At 44.6% G+C, this 18041-nt stretch overlaps 1 protein-coding gene across 1 annotated transcript in view; it reads right to left on the bottom strand.

Moving 5' to 3' along the window:
* The window catches only part of PEPD (peptidase D), a 293993-nt gene that overhangs the window by 231620 nt on the left and 44332 nt on the right, over window positions 1-18041 (bottom strand). The window contains exons 5-6 of the mRNA XM_082270438.1: window positions 16833-16880; window positions 1710-1771 (exon numbers count right to left, since the gene is read on the bottom strand). Coding sequence (XP_082126564.1) covers window positions 1710-1771; window positions 16833-16880 — 110 coding nt within the window. The remainder of the gene's footprint in view (window positions 1-1709; window positions 1772-16832; window positions 16881-18041) is intronic.

Raw genomic sequence — 18041 nt, 5'->3', positions numbered from 1 at the left:
CAGATAAGCTGCAGATCTCTTTGGGATCCGAAAGAGACTTTTGCAGCATCCCTGCACATGTGCAAATATGCCACAAGCCTCTTCCAGGTCCCAAAAACCTGAGAAAGACCTGCACCACCATTTGTGCATGGGAGGAGAATCCCACACATGTGTGGATATGCTAGGGGGTCTAGGTTAGGTCTTTAAGACTTGATAGAGACTTTTGTGGCGTGGCTACGCATGCGTGGGGAGACCCATGAATGCACAGATGAGCCACAGATGTGTTAAGTCTTTGGGACCTGGCAGACTTTTGCTGCAAGTCTGCACATTAGGGATCGACCGATTATGGGCAAGGCCGATATATTGAGGGTCGATATGCAATTTCCCCCGATGTATCGGTATCGGCCCCGGAGGTCACCAATATTGCCGATATTACTGTATGAAATATTAGTGTATGTAAAATCCTAGCATCCACTTTATTAGTGTTTTATATAATGTCCAGTGTGTGTTTTTGTAATCTAATAGTGTGAAATACCTTCATTACATCGCTGCTCGGCCCTTCCGTGACCCCCAGCTGTCAGTGGGGGAGGAGAGAAGGACAGCAGAGCGGGAGATGTAACGAAGGTATTTCACACTATTCTAATCTAATACTTGGTGCTTCTGTGTACACTGCAGAGGGGAGGGGCTGAGATCCTCCTCTGACAGCTATGAGAGGAGAAAACAGCAGAGCGGGAGATTAGCTGTGCCCGGAGCAGCGATGTAATGAAGGTATTTCCCACTATAGAGGAGAAAACAGCAGAGCGGGAGATTAGCTGTGCCTGGAGCAGCGATGTAATGAAGGTATTTCCCACTATTCTATTACAAAAACACACACTGGACATTATATAGAACAATAATAAAGTAGATTCTAGGATTTTAATGACACTAAACTAGGTTCACACGGGATTCCTGGTAGGCAAGGAGGGAAGACCACACATTACAGCTAAAAGACCTACTCCACATGTTCAGTACCAGATTTGTGTCAAAAATTGTCTTTGTTTTTCAAAACTTTAAATGTACAAAATATCGGCCGATACCGATAAGCAATGGCCAAAATATTGGTATCGGCAATGAAAAACAGATATCGGTTGATCCCTACTGCACATACACAGGGAATTCGAGCATGTCTAGATACCTCACAGGCAGAGAACTACCACGTGTTCTGCTGTGCAAGTGCGGGATAAAAAACCAGGAACAGGACTTACAAGATAGGGGCACAGAAGCGGACCGGCGCCAAGAGAACCATAGCTGGAAGAAAAAGAATGCTAGACTCCATGAACTAGTACTTTCTTTGGTGAATCTGTTATAAAGTTTCAGGATTTTTTTACTTTCAAAACTTTTCCCTATTTGACAGGTCCTCCTTAAGCCTGACGCAGTCACTTCTAGATCCAAGAAGCTCAGATAGACTATACTATAGCTCGCCTCTAAATCCAGAACTTCTTTATTTTGGCATTTGTCTGCAGATTATAAAACATTGCGACTTCTCAGCGAGAGGATATGAATATATTTTATTATGAAACCAGCGGGGGCCTTCTCAGCGTCGCTCTTTGAATATATTATCCTTTTATTTGGAAGCTGCGTAAATAATCGCGCCCGTCCCGAGTGACGCAGTTCTAGAGATTCCATCTCCGCGGACAGCAAAGTGCTGTGTTTTTTTTTATTTTTATTTTTGTCATGAGCTTTTTACTTACTTGCTTATTCCTTCAAACGAGGCCTCCCTGCAAACACTGCCGCTGTCTGTATTAACCCCGCGCTGCAAAAGAAGAAAACACCACAAAGCAAATACAGTTAGAAAAGCAATTGGGGGGGGGGGAGGGGGGGGGGATCAGTAATAGAAGATGGAAGTTAGGAGTCCTCCCTCCCCCTTTTATCAACAAGCTAATGAAATGTTTGAAGAAAACCTTTTCATTTTTATTACATACCTCATTTACAGGAATTCCCATACTACAGCCCTGCAGCTGTTGCAGAACTACGCATCCCATGAGGCATTGCAAAACTCCAACATTCACATGCATGATGGGAATTGTAGTTCCTGAACAACTGCAGGGTCGTAGTTTGGGAATCCCTGCCTTATTAGATCCAGTGATGTCCTCACTGGGTCTTGGTGTTTCTCTATGCAATTCAGATAGATCATGGCTAGCAGGCGAGGCTAGTAGAGTGCTGTACATACAGTGCATCTGGAAAGTATTCTCAGAGCTTCACTTTTTCACAGCATTCTTCCAAAATGCATTAAATTCATTATTTTCCTCAAAATACCCCATCATAATGACTGTTAAAGAAGATTTAAAAAAAAATCCCATGTATATAAGTATCACAGCCTTTGCTCAGTGAGCACAGGGCCCACATTAGGACGTCAGGCCCTCAGGCCACCTTTATGAAGTCTGTTTCTGATTGTTTGGTCAGGAAAATTCACACCAGTGGCCTGCTGGAGGTAATTTTGTAGGGCTCTGGCAGTGCTCATCCTGTTCCTCCTTGCACAAAGGAGCAGATACCGGTCCTGCTGATGGATTAAGGACCTTCTATGGCCCTGTCCAGCTCTCCTAGAGCCTGTCTCCTGGAATCTCCTCCATGCTCTTGAGACTGTGCTGGAAGACACCGCAAACCTTCTGGCAATGACACATATTGATGTGACATCCTGGAGGAGTTGGACTGCCTGTGCAACCTCTATAGGGTTCAGGTATCACCTCATGGTACCAGTAGTGACACTGACCCTAGCCACATGCAAAACTAGTGAAAAACAGTCAGAAAAGATAAGTAGGGGAAAAAAAAAAAATGTCAGTGGTCTCCACCTATAAAACCATTCCTGTTTTGGAGGTCATCTCATTGTTGCCCATTTAGTGCACCTGTTGTTTATTTCATTAACACCAAAGCAGCTGAAACTTAATAACAACCCCCTCTGATACTTAACAGACCATATCAATATTCCAGGAGTTTAGCTGACTCAATGCTATACTCCGATTAAAAAGTGATCCTTTAATTTTTTTGAGCAGTGTATATTGTGGCAGATATAGCAGAAGATCTCTCTGTGGGCTGCAGTGTTACACGAGGATTGCTAGGAAGGGAACTGTCCGCGGTGCTGAAACTCATCCTGGAGACACCCGTCTCGGTTCTTCATTCCATTCCAAGCTCCATTCTTTTTTACTGTCTGACCCCTGACCAGTCTAACAGTTCACTCATACCTGCGGCAAGGGGGCAGTTAAGCCAGATGGCTGAGGCATGGTTTTACCCCCCCCCCCCCTCCCGACCGCCCATCTGAACACGGACATGCTGTATATAATAATTATACATTTTTTTTAATTTTTTTATTTGGATACAGTAAGGGAGGTCTATAAACCCTGTTGTTTTTTTGGCCCTCTGCATCCCATTAGGGAAATTTCCCTTCACTTCATGTCCCATAGCAAAAACTGCAGGTTTAGGAGTGTTTAGGAGTGTGTCTATGGGAATGTTTGACCATTCTTCCAGAAGCGTATTTGTGAAGTCAGGCACTGATGTTGGACGAGAAGGCCTGGCTCTGCTCTAATTCATCCCAAAGGTGTTCTATCGGGTGGAGGTCAGGACTCTGTGTAGGCCAGTCAAGTTCCTCCGCCCCAAACTCACTCATCCATGTCTTTATTGACCTTGCTTTGTGCATTTGGAGGAGGGGGGGGGGGGGGGGGGTTATGGTGTGGGGTTGTTTTTCAGGGGGTGGGCTTGGCCCCTTAGTTCCAGTGAAGGGAACTCTTAAAGCGGTTGTAAACCTCAGGAAAAAAAAAAAACAACCTGCAAGACAAAGGCATAAAGAGCTAGTATGCATCGCATACTAGCTCATTATGAAATATTTACCTTAGAACGAAGACCCCGCAGTGCCGTCCGCTAGCCGGTAACACGGCTGACATGTTCAACCGTCTTATATCCAGGTTCGCTCCCCCGGCAATCTGATTGGCCAGAGACGCAATGACGTCTCTCCCCCCCATGTGCACGGGAGCCGCCATTCACGGCACAGGGCTCTGAAGGAACGGCACGGACAGCCGTTCCTTCAGAGCGCATGCGTCAATGACATCATCGGCTGCATGCAATGTAAATATCTCCTAAACAGTGCAAGTTTAGGAGATATTTACAGTACCTATAGGTAGGCCTTATCTTAGGCTTACTTATAGGTACAAACACTACTTAGGGATTTACAGCCACTTTAAGGCGCCAGCATACCAAGACATTTTGGACAATTTCATGTTCCCAACTTTGTGGGAACAGTTTGGGGATGGCCCCTTCCTGTTCCAACATGACTGCGCACCAGTGCACAAAGCAAGGTCCATAAAAACATGGAAGAGCGAGTTTGTGGGTGCAAGAACTTGATTGGCCTGCACCTCAACACGTTTGGAATGAAGTAGAAAAGGAACGGCGAGCCAAGCCTCCTTGTGCAATATCAGTGCCTGACCTCACAAATGCTTTTCTGGAAGAATGGTGAAACATTCCCATAGACACACTCCTAAACCTTGTGGACGGCCTTCACAGAAGAGTTGAAGCTGTTATAGCTGCAAAGGGTGGGCCAACTCAATATTGAACCCTATGGACTAAGACTGGGATGCCATTAAAGTTCATGTGCGTGTAAAGGCAGGCGTACCAATACTTTTGGTAATATAAAGTGGAATGTTATTGATGAAATTGTAATGATGTCAAGTGGGATACTTGTATATGCAATAACAATTTTATGTTTTGTAATAAAAAGGGTATTTTTATATATATATATATATATATATATACACACACACACATATATACACACACATATATATATATATATATATATATATATATATATATATATATATATATATATATATATACATACACACACATATATATATACACACACATATATATATATATATATATATATATATATATATATATATATAACTATATATATATATATATATATATAACTATATATATATATATATATATATATATATATATATATATATATATATATAGTACTGAATACTTAGTACCTTGAAGATCTTTTCCCGGTCTTCTTTTTGTTTCCATCACAAACAGAATATCATAGGAACATATAGGCATGCCAGGATCCTGTATCCACATGCATGAAATAGATCAAACTCCATTCTATTACATAAAACATTATCCAGGACTGTGCAGGAGCGTGCTGTGTGAACAAATGGGGCCCCGCACCATTGACAGCAATAACGTTAGGCCATCTATGTGTTAGATTTGGGTCCCGTATTGCCAAGAGCTGACAGCTGGCTTTATTAACACCTGCCTCCCATCTCGGACATGTGTGCGCAATCTGCCCGGCTCCTAATATCACACCAGACGACAAGAGGAATTCAAAAAAATAGACAGCCGTGTCATATTACTAAGGGGGGAGGAGGAGGGGACACCCAAGGACATTATAAAGAAATGCGGCAGGACGACCCTGATTTATGGAGAGATGTGTCCAAACAGCCTGGAAATCCATAAACCCGGATCGTAGGCTTTCCGAAATTATTATAAAGACTATGTATCAAGATGATATCACTTTCATCCCCAACATGTAACAGTAGCAAACAGGGTAACATTTTACAATATCAAAAACCACAACCTAGTTGTCAAAAGGAATATAAATAACTAAAGGAACTCCATTTCCTTGTAAAAAAGTAATATAGCATATACTGTGCATTGCTACACAACCCTCCTATTGACACCAAGGAGGCACTATACCCTCCAGTGACACCAATGACAGGGCACTATTCCTTCCAAGGATACCAATGATGTGGCACTATTCCAACAAATGGCACCCACGATGAGGCACTATCGCTTCCACAGATACCAATCATGGAGCACTACCCCTCCCGATGATGGGGAACTATTCCTCCCACTGACGCCAATGATGGGGAACTATTCCTCCCACTGATGCCAATGATGGGGAACTATTCATCCCACTGGCACCAAAGATGGGGCACTATTCCTCCCACTGACGCCAATGATGGGGAACTATTCCTCCCACTGGCACCAATGATGGGGCACTATTCCTCCCACTGGCACCAATGATGGGGCACTATTCCTCCCACTGGCACCAATGATGGGGCACTATTCCTCCCACTGGCACCAATGATGGGGCACTATTCCTCCAACAGACACCAATGATGGGGCACTATTCCTCCCACTGGCACCAATGATGGGGCACTATTCCTCCAACAGACACCAATGATGGGGCACTATTCCTCCCACTGGCACCAAAGATGGGGCACTATTCCTCCCACTGACGCCAATGATGGGGGAACTAGTCCTCCCACTGCCACCAATGATGGGGCACTATTCCTCCCATTGACACCAATGATGGGGCACTATTCCTCCCATTGACACCAATGATGGGGCACTATTCCTCCCATTGACACCAATGATGAGGCACTATACCTCCCATTGACACCAATGATGGGGCACTATTCCTCCCATTGACACCAATGATGGGGCACTATTCTTCCTACTGACACCAATGATGGGGAACTATTCCTCCCACTGGCGCCAATGATGGGGTACTATTCCTCCCACTGACATGAAAGATGGGGCACTATTCCTCCCACTGACGCCAATGATGGGGCACTATTCCTCCCACTGACGCCAATGATGGGGAACTATTCCTCCCACTGGCGCCAATGATGGGGCACTACTCCTCCCACTGACACCAATGATGGGGCACTACTCCTCCCACTGACACCAATGATGGGGCACTACTCCTCCCACTGACACCAATGATGGGGCACTACTCCTCCCACCGATACCAATGATGGGGCACTATTCCTCCCACTGACACCAATGATGGGGCACTATTCCTCCCACTGACACCAATGATGGGGCACTACTCCTCCCACTGACAACAATGATGGGGCACTATTCCTCCCACTGACGCCAATGATGGGGCACTACTCCTCTCACTGACGCCAATGATGGGGCACTACTCCTCTCACTGACGCCAATGATGGGGCACTATTCCTCTCACTGACACCAATGATGGGGCACTACTCCTCCCACGTACACCAATGATGGGGCACTACTCCTCCCACTGACACCAATGATGGGGCACTATTTCTCCCACTGACACCAATGATGGGGCACTATTTCTCCCACTGACACCAATGATGGGGCACTATTCCTCCCACTGACACCAATGATGGGGCACTATTCCTCCTCATGCCAACCACAGGTGCCATGTAATTTTTTAAATCCAACTGGCCACCAAGCCGGAGGCATTTTCTACTCCAGCTGGCAACAGTCTGGCCCCCTAAAGTCTGAAAGACAGTAAACTGGCCCTTTGCTTATAAAAGAATGATGTTATGCCGAGCGGCAAGGCTTTGGTAGCTCTCCACAAAGACAGGGGTCCTCCAATTTAAAAATTACACATAAAAACAAACAAGCACCAAATGATTGTGTCAAGAGCCCTTTATGGTTATCACACATAAGGCGGCAAACAGACAATTAATGCATTTCGGAGCCATAAATCCTCGTTCGTCAGATTTTGGACAATATAGCAAAAACGTGTCTAGCGGATTCAAAGCTAAAGCTCCTTTCTATAAATCTCTGACAGGAGACAGGCATCAACACATATCAATTCTTTCACCTGCCAGGGATTTATATCCAGGAGATTTTGCTTTAAATCCAGTAGACACAATTTTGCTAAATGGTTTAAAATGATTGTAAAAGATCACCTTGTAAAAACAACCCATTCGGTTTAAAATAGAGATAAAAGGCAAAACATTTTGCATAGATATAGAAAATACATTATAAATACCAGTTTTCCCTTATTTATAAGTGATCACACACCCTCTGTTCTTAGCTGAATAAAAGCTGGGGGGGAGGAGAAGCAGCTGCACACTGAGCTTCCCAGTGAATGACTTGCGCAGCGGGGGAGTGTCAGGACAAGTCTGATTATTGGAGGAGAGCATAGCTAGAGAACTGACCACGTTGTGCTCTCCTTCTTAGTGTGGTCATTTTTTAATAGGAAAGCAAAGGGACGGGCAGGAACACCAGGGATTACACTAAAGGAAGCAATACAAAGAGAACAAGAGACTTTCTCATACAAGTACATAGTACAGCAGTCACATATCAGGAATATGAAGACGTCTGTGATAACGCCCTGGAGGAGGGTGAAACGCGTGGACACAATTTCCGGTCCTACGCTTGCCGCAACGTCACTTCCGGTAGCGGTGGAACGCACGCCGGGACCAAGTACAGCCCCGAGCGCACCACGATCTGAATGACCTACAATACCTGTCAGTGACGAATTTAGCCTGCTTTTCTCTTACCAAATGTGAGTGGAATAACTACTTTTTTTTATCAATAAACGGCATTATCAGTATTACACTATTGTGAGCCTTTCCTTCCCCATATGGCTATATCATCCTGCTGAATCTACACGTTAGAAGTATATCTATTCCACATCAGCCTTAAAGGATATTGCCTGGGTTCCTTACTGGACTAAGCCTGAGTGACCCTTACACAGTATTGTCTAGGGGTCCAATCCGTCTGGTAAGTGGAACATCCTAGGGGAGTGAATATTCACAATATCACATCACAGTGCCGGCATGATTTTGCACAGATCCCTCAGCACTTAAGCACCTGTCGTGGACTTTCTTTCATTGGCTACTTGCTGAAGCACCTTCTTGGGATTTTATATGAAATTTTATGTGGAACTTTTCACTATATACAGTTGTGTTCAAAATTATTCAACCCCCACTGAAATTTATTATTTTGGCCAATTTGACATTGATTTTGATCATTCAGTCATCCTGCTTACAATTAAATCAAAGAGGCACGTGTAGGTCAGACAAATATAACATAACATTTATAATGAAATAACCACAAATGTCTTTTCTGTGCTCACATCATTATCAGTTTTATTCAACCCCCAAGTGACATTCAATCTTAATACTTAGTACAACATCCTTTTACAGTTATGACAGCTTTTAAACGTGAAGCATAGCTTGACACAAGTGTCTTGCAGCGATCTACGGGTATCTTCGCCCATCCGTCATGGGCAAAAGCCTCCAGTTCAGTCACATTCTTAGGCTTGTGCACTGCAACTGCTTTCTTTAAGTCCCACCAGAGGTTCTCAATCGGATTTAAGTCTGGTGACTGTGATGGCCACTCCAAAATGTTCCAGCCTTTAATCTGCAACCATGCTCTAGTGGACTTGGAGGTAAGCTTGGGATCATTGTCCTGTTGAAAGGTCCAACGTCTCCAAAGCCTCAGGTTTGTGACGGACTGCATCACATTGTCATCCAATATCTCCTGGTACTGAGGAGAATTCATGGTACCTTGCACACGCTGAAGCTTCCCTGTACCTGCAGAAGCAAAACAGCCCCAAAGCATGATTGACCCCCCGCCATGCTTCACAGTAGGCAAGGTGTTCTTTTCTTCATAGGCCTTGTTCTTCCTCCTCCAAACATAGCGTTGATCCATGGGCCCAAACAGTTCTAATTTTGTTTCATCAGTCCACAGAACACTATCCCAAAACTTCTGTGGTTTGTCCACATGACTTTTGGCATACTGCAGTCGACTCTTCTTATTCTTTGGAGACAGCAAGGGGGTGCGCTTGGGAGTTCTGCCATGGAGGCCTTCATTACGCAGTGTGCGCCGTATTGTCTGAGCAGAAACTTCAGTACCAACATCTGACAACTCTTTTCTCCGTTCCTCAGCAGTCACACGGGGACTTTTCTCCACTCTACGCTTCAGGTAGCGCACAGCAGTCAAAGTCAGCATCTTCTTTCTGCCACGACCAGGTAGCGTTTCAACAGTGCCCTTTGCCTTGAATTTACGAATGATGCTTCCTATGGTGTCTCTTGGTATGTTTAACATCTTTGCAATCTTCTTATAGCCATTGCCCTTCCTGTGAAGAGTAATCACCTCTTCTCTTGTCTTCCTGGACCATTCTCTTGACTTCACCATGTTTGTAACCACACCAGTAAATGTCTAGAAGGAGCTGAGTATCACAGTCATTTTAAAGCTGCCTAATTGGTGCTTATTAGGCTTTATTGCTGCTCCCTGACATCCACAGGTGTTTTCAATACCTGATTGAAAACACTTCAATGAACCTCTGTTCTTCAGAGTGGGTAGTCTTTAAGGGGTTGAATAATGGTGTCAATGAAGAATTCACAAAAGAAACATTTACTACTGTATTACAAAACCAATTGATGTCATTTTAGTTGCATATGGTTCTTTAAGAAGTCCTTGTAGGATTTCATTCTGAATACAATTACAAATGTACACTAAATTCCCTAAAACCCTTTACAGCATTGGGAGTTGAATAATTTTGAACACAACTGTATTTATTATTGTCAATTATTTATGGTATTTTATGACTGAAATTACTGCACAGGTTGCACCGTACACTTTATTAATTTATGATCTTGGATGCACTTTACCCAGTCATTGATTATATAATTATTATATTCACTATTAGTTACAACCTTATTAATTTTTATTTTTGGATGCACTTTACTCAGTCATCAATTATATATTTATTATTCTCACTATTAGTTACTACCTTTTTGCGCTGGTTTATTTGCACATCACATTTTCCTTTTAACCACTTCTGGACCGGAAGGATTTGCCCCCCTTAATGACCAGGCCGATTTTTACAATTCGGCACTGCGTTACTTTTAACTGACAATTGCGCAGTCGCGTGACGCTGTACCCAAACAAAATTGATGTCTTTTCCTACAAACAGAGCTTTCTTTTGGCGGTATTTGATCACCTGTGCGATTTTTATTTTTGCGCTATAAACAAAAAAAGAGCGACAATTTAAAATTTTTTTTTTAACATACTGCTATATAACATCCCCCCCCCCAAAAAATGTCATCCTTTTAGGCCACTTTGTACTCACATTTTTTGGAATAAAAAAAAAAAAAACCCCAATAAGCGGATTTTGATTGGTTTGCGCAAAAGTTATTGCTTCTACAAGCTAGGGGAAAGATTTATGGTCATTTTTATTTATTTACATTTTTTTACTAGTAATGGCGGCGATTTCAGATTTTTTAGCGGAACTGAGACATTGCGGCGGACAGATCGGAACTCTAACTGAAATTTTTGACACTTTTGCGGGGACCAGTGACTAAAAATATGCACTGTTACTGTAATAATGACACTGGCAGGGAAGGGGTTAACCTAGGGGTGATCAAAGGGTTAACTGTGAGCCATGGGGAGTGTATACTAACTGTATGGGGGAGGGACTTGTAAAATGATCATAGAGACCTGTGATCCTATATAGAAGGATCACAGGAGCTCTATGATCATTTCAGAGAGAACAACGGACAGCTGTGTTTACAACAGCCGACCATCCTATCTCAGCGGGGAGCGATCGCGACCGCAGGCCCCGTGGATCGGCATCCTCACTTCCTAGTGGGGGCGGGAGCGCGCCGGCGGTGGCGCACACTAGCCCCCAGCACCGCTCCCGCGAACCGACGTACCCATACGTCGATTCGCAGAGCCAAGCCATCCTTGTGGCAGGCGGTCGGCAAGCAGCTAAACATGTGTAGTTTAACTCTCGGAATGCCAACAGATGTACATACCATTCCCATTTGAACCAAGATCAATTAAAAACCAAACTCCGATAACCAACGAAGAGCAAGCAATTATTCCAGTACACGCATCGACAGGAACACAGCGCCCAAATAAATCTTTTGCCCCCCCCAGCAAGGCGGGAGAGATGCTTTCATTAAAAGCTAGGAGAGCGCGGGAGCAAGGCGCAGAGCGGCCAACTTCCCCGAACGCTGGCAGTCACTCTCATCAAAGCATTAGCAATAAAACCGTTCTAATGAGATGCATTAAAAAGTCACATTCACCTCACAAGTCATTTAGAAAAGAAAAATCCTGTCGGCGAGTGACCCGTGAGGACGCGGATATTGCAAGCCGCAAGTAACATCACAAATCATTAATACGATTAGACTAAATTAAATCTCTTTGAAAGTACAATCAAGTAATGGGATGGGATTCATGGTGGCATGATGGCTTTTATTTAACCACTTAAGCCCCGGAAGATTTTACCCCCTTCCTGACCAGGGCCTATTTTGCGATTCGGCACTGCGTGATTTTAACGGACAATTGCGCGGTCGTGCGACGCTGTACCCAAACTAATTTGATGTCCTTTTTTACCCACAAACAGAGCTTTCTTTTGGTGGTATTTGATCACCTGTGCGATTTTTTGATCATGTGCTATAAACAAAAAAAGAGCGACAATTTTGCAAAAATATTATTTTTCACATTTTTTTATATGAAATTCCCCAAAAAAAAAAAAATGTAAAAATCTAAATTTTTTAACATTTTAGGCCAATTTGTTTTCTGCTACATATGTTTGGTAAAAAAAAAAAAAAAAAAATCGCAAAAAGCGTATTTTGATTGGTTTGCACAAAAGTTATTGTGTTTACTAACTACGGGAAATATTTTTGTCATTTTTATTGTTTTTTTTTTAACGAGTAATGGCGGCGATCTGCGATTTTTTTTGCGGTACTGCGACATTACGGCGGTCAGATCGGACCCTTGACTGACATTTTTTACACTTTTGGGGTTACCAGTGACATTACTACAGTAATCAGTGCTATACATATGCACTGTTACTGTAAAAATGACACTGGCAATGAAGGGGTTAACTTTATTTGAGAAGGAGGGGTTAAGTGTGTCCCTAGGGGCGTGCGTCTAACTGTGATTGGATGTGGCTTGTGATGTAACAGCAGAGATCTACGGTCCTACATAGCAGGACCTTATGATCTCTGCTGTTACACAGGGGAGAAAGGGGAGAAAGACAGGCGGCTTTGTTTACATTAGCCGCCTGCCTTTCTCCCGATGTAACCGACGATCGCGAGTGACCGGTGGACATTGGGTCCGCTGGGCACACGCGCGGGGGGGGTCCGTGAGTGAGTGGGAGAGCGCCTCCGGCGGCGTGCGCTCGCTCCCTAGAGCCTCACAGGCTAGCGATGTAGTACTACGTCGCTTTGCCTGTGAGGGGCTGACTGCCGACGTAAATAGTCGTTAGGCAGTCGGCAAGTGGTTAAAGGGAACGGATAATGTGAACAAAGTGGTAGCACTAAGAGCCAATCAGGTGTGCTGCACGCAAATGTGCTGACAGAATTAGAGAGCAGAGGGATGAGCTCATCAGTCTTCTGTTGCTCCTTTACTGTCCAATCCCAGGCTAGAGCTGGAGGGGGAGGTGACCTAGTTGTACTGCTTAAATCTGACCTCCGGCCTTCCCTTGCACAGTTGTACCGGTGTTCTATCAGATTCTGCTACCGGAAGTGAGGTACGGACGAGAACAACTTACTGCGCATGCCAACATGGCCGCTATGCGTTCCAATAGGTTTCCTAATGTGACAGAACACGAGTCTTGAATTTTTACATTTATTTTAGCAGTAAACTCATCTTATATACTGAAATACAGTATTACATTTCTATTATTATTCTAGTAAGTATAGCGAGAAACCTGCAGGTAGAAGGTGGCGACGGCCATCTTGGTACACCCCGGACTGCTCAGCGACAAACTGATTACATAGTGACATAGACTATTTCCCTCGGTCGCGGTGAAATAGTCTATTTCAGTATAGAAGGTGAGTTTACTGCTAAAATCAGGGGTGTAACTACAGGGGTTGCAATTGCAACCGGGCCCCATGCTCTAGGGGGGCCTGTGCAGCTCCCCTGTACACCTGGATAGGAGGGGTGGCGGGGGCAGCATGTAGAGAAATCACTGTCCTCCTTTTTCCTCCTGTAGCTGCAGAAGGAAAATGGAGGAGATTGGTTCCTCTGTATGCTGCCCCCGCCACTCCTCCTATCCAGTTCACTTGTGTTCTGCTGTCTCTGGGCCCCTGTGTGCTCCCCTGGTACCCCCCCCCCCCCCCACTGCCATTGTGCTCCCTCCCCTCTCCTGCCGGCTGCTGCAGGGGGTGTGTCACAAAAGAGAACCAAGAAGGGGTCGGTAAATATGGAATTTACCAGCTCCTTCCGTTTCTGAATGGACAGAGTCATAGTCAGTGACATTGTAAAAAAAATTAAATGATAAAAAAAAAATACAAATTAAAATACCAAAAAATAAAAACTACTGACACCAGTGGGTGAACTTCCAGGATCGCAAAGGTCACACTTGCGACCAGGCCCTGGCATTCCACCACTGTGGGGAGGCCACAAGATGGCAGGAAGGGGACCCACTGCAGAACTTGTGAAAGGGTCCTGCTGTGGGACCGTAAAAAAGGGCCCCGCAACGAGTGTAAAGGGCCCCAGGATCAATAGGAAGAGCCCCAGGCTTGAAGGGAAGGGCCCCGGCCAGGGGTCCGGGGGGGCCCTTCATGATTTCTTGCACCGGGGCCCTGAACGTTGTAGTTATGCCTCTGGCTAAAATAAATGTAAAATTCAAGACTTGTGTAGGTGTAAGAAGATGTCCGCCTCGGCTTTGTGTTCTGTCACAATAGGAAAGCTATTGGAACGCATAGCGGCCATGTTGGAACGCATAGCGCATGCGCAGTAAGTTGTTCTAGTCCGTACCTCACTTCTGGTAGCAGAATCCGATAGGTAGTGCTATTCTGATAGAACACAGGCTCCTCTCCTGGACTAAAATTGGTTACTCTGATTAAATTGCACACTGTGAGCTTTTGCATTGTTCATTAGAAGCTGCAGCAAGTCAGATAGAGCCCGCCTCATTTCCTGGCTGGAGGACATCCAGCATCATGTATCTCTTTTCTTCCCCAGCCTGACTGTCCCTGGCCCATTTCTTTCATTCATTGGGTTTCAGTTCTTCCAATCATGAAGGCTCAGCATCCCATGTGGGCACTCGGGAACCCCCACTCCTCCAGACTGACACCCACCTATTAAAGCTGTATTTCATATTTGCATAACTACTTCCAAGATCCAGCCCACGGCTTGCATTAGAATTCAGCCTGTGTTCACACATATGCGATGCGGGAACCAGTGCGATTCTAGTGCCTGCATCGCATCTCCCCCACAGGCAGTTCACACTGCCCTCTGCGAACCGCTGCGGGTGTTAATACAAAGTTAATGACAGCCCCAGATTGGTTCGCAGATCACAGTGAGAACTGTGAATTCGGACAAGAATCGGATCACATGGGTGCGATTCCAGTGCGGGGAAAAAAAAAAGGTTCCTGCACCTTTTTTGTGTGAATCCAATGCGAGCTCAGCCATGATCTGCACAGTAATGTGGTGCGAATCACATGCAATGTCTGACATTGCATATGTGTGAATCCAGGCTGAGGGTTCTTGAGAGGAGTACTTAGGCAGTAAGCTCTGTACAGCACCCTACCACCCCCACCCACCAACCAGTGCCATCTTAACAGCATTAAAGGGCCCCGGGCAATGCAGTGCATTGGGGCTCTGCCTACACAATAACCCAAGAGAATAAAAACACAAATTATCAATAAGGCAATATTTATTGGTACAGCAGTGCCAGGCTAATGACAGCTTCCAAGTTCGGTGGCTGGGTCTGGTGAACACACACACAGACGGGAGTCAGAGTCGGCTGTCCTGTGTGTGCCTGTTCCCGTGGAGGTGGACAGGCATTCCTGCAGTTGTGGGCTCCCCCTCCACAGCAGTGCAGGGCCAACATGCGGTTGCCCCCTGCTAAGTTCGGCAGCGGGATGCACACAGGAATCTGGACTAATGCTTGGCTGGGGCTGGGGCACTGGGCAGATGGGGCCCCCCGGACAAGTGGGGCCCCCGGGCAACTGCCCAGCGTGACCATTCGTTAACATGGCCCTGCCACCAACCATGATCTGTCTGCATAGCACAGAGAAAAACAGAGACCTAGTAATGACATCACTGGGTATAAAATAAGGAATGTAATGGAAACAGAAAGGTTTTATTTAAAAATGTCATTTTTATATGATGGAGAGAGGAACCAATGAAGGCAAATATAAACAGATTCATCTTCAGCATTAACTGCAATTGAGAATAGTCAGGTCACCAAGCTGGCACTGCTGTCTGGCAGGGATGTGTAAATCTCAGGTCTGGATGGGCAGAAATACAAATCCTTTTGCAGATAAAACAGATTTCACAGACAGTGAAAGTATTCATACCCCTTCACATTTTCCACATTTTGTCATGTTACAGCCAAAAACGTAAATGTATTTTATTGGGATTTTATGTGACAGACCAACACAAAGTGTCCCATAATTGTGCAGTGGAAGGAAAATGATAAATGGTTTTCAATTTTTTTTTTTTACAAATATGTGAAAAGTGTCAATACTTTGTAGAACCGCCTTCCCCTGCAATTACAGCTGCAAGTCTTTTTGGGGATGTCTCTACCAGCTTTGCACATCTAGAGAGTGAGATTTTTGCCCATTCTTCTTTGCAAAATATCTCAAGCTCTGTCAGATTGGATGGAGAGCGTCTGTGAACAGCAATTTTCAAGTCTTGCCACAGATTCTCAATTGGATTTAGGTCTGGACTTTGGGCCATTCTTTTTCAAGGCACTTTATGTAATACAGGTGGGCATTTGCCTGGAGTTCAGCTTTCACTAACACCAGAAAAAAAAAATTTAATAATGCTGGGAAACCTATTAAAGAACTGACAATGATAAGAAAAGGTGAAACGTGGGTAAATATATATCTTATATCTCATTTATATGACTTATTATTGACAAGTATGTCAGATTCAAGCAAAGGGACAAAACCACTGAAGAAATGATACGGAAAGCAGATTCTTTTAGTATTGATAAAGTTAGGAAATTGTTGACTTTGTCTTTTCTTGTCAAACTTGCAAATGAAATGAAATCAGGACCTTTGAAACCTGAGATAAAAGCGAATCGCAAACAAACACAACAGGAACATAAACCATTTTCTTACCAGAGTGAGAAGGACTGACGGGCTTTTTGCACTTAGGACTTTTGCAATCTGGTGGAAGAAAGAACAAATATTAAGAGACTAAACCAACTGAAAGGATCAAAAGAAAAAATAAATAAACTGAAGAAATCAAAAAAACCCTCCAACCGAGTCCCTTTTAACTATACCCTAGAGCTGCACGATTAATCATCAAAAAATCACAATCTCGATTCACCCCCCCCATGATTTAAAACTGCATGTCCGCGATTCTTTAGGCTCCTTTCACACGGGCGGTGCGCCCGACTGAGTCCGTTTTGCTCAGCGGGGATCGCCTTTGAGCAGGCGGATGACAGCTCCATCTTCACTCTGTGTGTAGAGACGGAGCTGTCAGAGCCCCGCTATCCTCTATGGGAGATTGGATGACGTTTTCATCCGATCTTATCCCATCCGATCCTCCAGACGGATGGAAAATAGGGTTTCCATCCATCCAGATTTCACTGATCAGATTGCAGCGGGTGTCAGCGGAGATGTTTCTGACATCCGCAGCTCCATAGGGGTGCATGGAGCATCCGATCCGCCTAAAAACTGACAGGCGAATCGGATTGGAAAGCCCATGTGAAAGGGGCCTAACACAGCCCTTCTCTGCTCACTCACAGGACTCAGAGGATTGCACCCCGAATTGAGCTGGTTTATAATCTTACCAGCAACGAGAGTCGGTGAGTTTATTTGTGACAGTTATTGGTGGTGGATCACATATGGAAACATAAAGGGATCTTTAAAAAGAAAGCTTTAAGAGACTTTTGTATGATAATTTTTTTACTTGATTTATGAATCACGGAGGTTGCTAATATCATTTTTCGGGACTTGCAAGGAGGAAGTGACGTCCTACGCCGTGTCCGCAGAGGGAGGAAGAGGAAGGAAGGTAAGTATATTATCATTATAGAGCTCCATTCCCAGTGGAGGCCCATTCGGGGGAAACGTGTAGGACATAGGAGAGTCGCGCCGTCACTATTTCTGCACGGACCGCACTGCAGGCGGCCGTGCCGGCTTGAAAACGTGTTTGTTTATTCTTCCTTATATGTAAGTACAATTTTCAATAAATCCCCCGTGAGGATCCAATTTCCATTGATTGGTGTCAGTGGTGGAGCAAAGGAGAAGACTGACCTTCCATACTGCCCTTCTGGAGTTACTATGGGAACTACATCGCAGGCAACATATATACACACGTTTCAA

Source organism: Pelophylax lessonae (assembly GCF_965119305.1).
Source record: "Pelophylax lessonae genome assembly, chromosome: 10".
Classification (NCBI taxonomy): domain Eukaryota; kingdom Metazoa; phylum Chordata; class Amphibia; order Anura; family Ranidae; genus Pelophylax; species Pelophylax lessonae.
The sequence above is the reverse complement of the archived record's forward strand: the minus strand, read 5'-3'. Positions and strand labels throughout refer to the sequence as shown.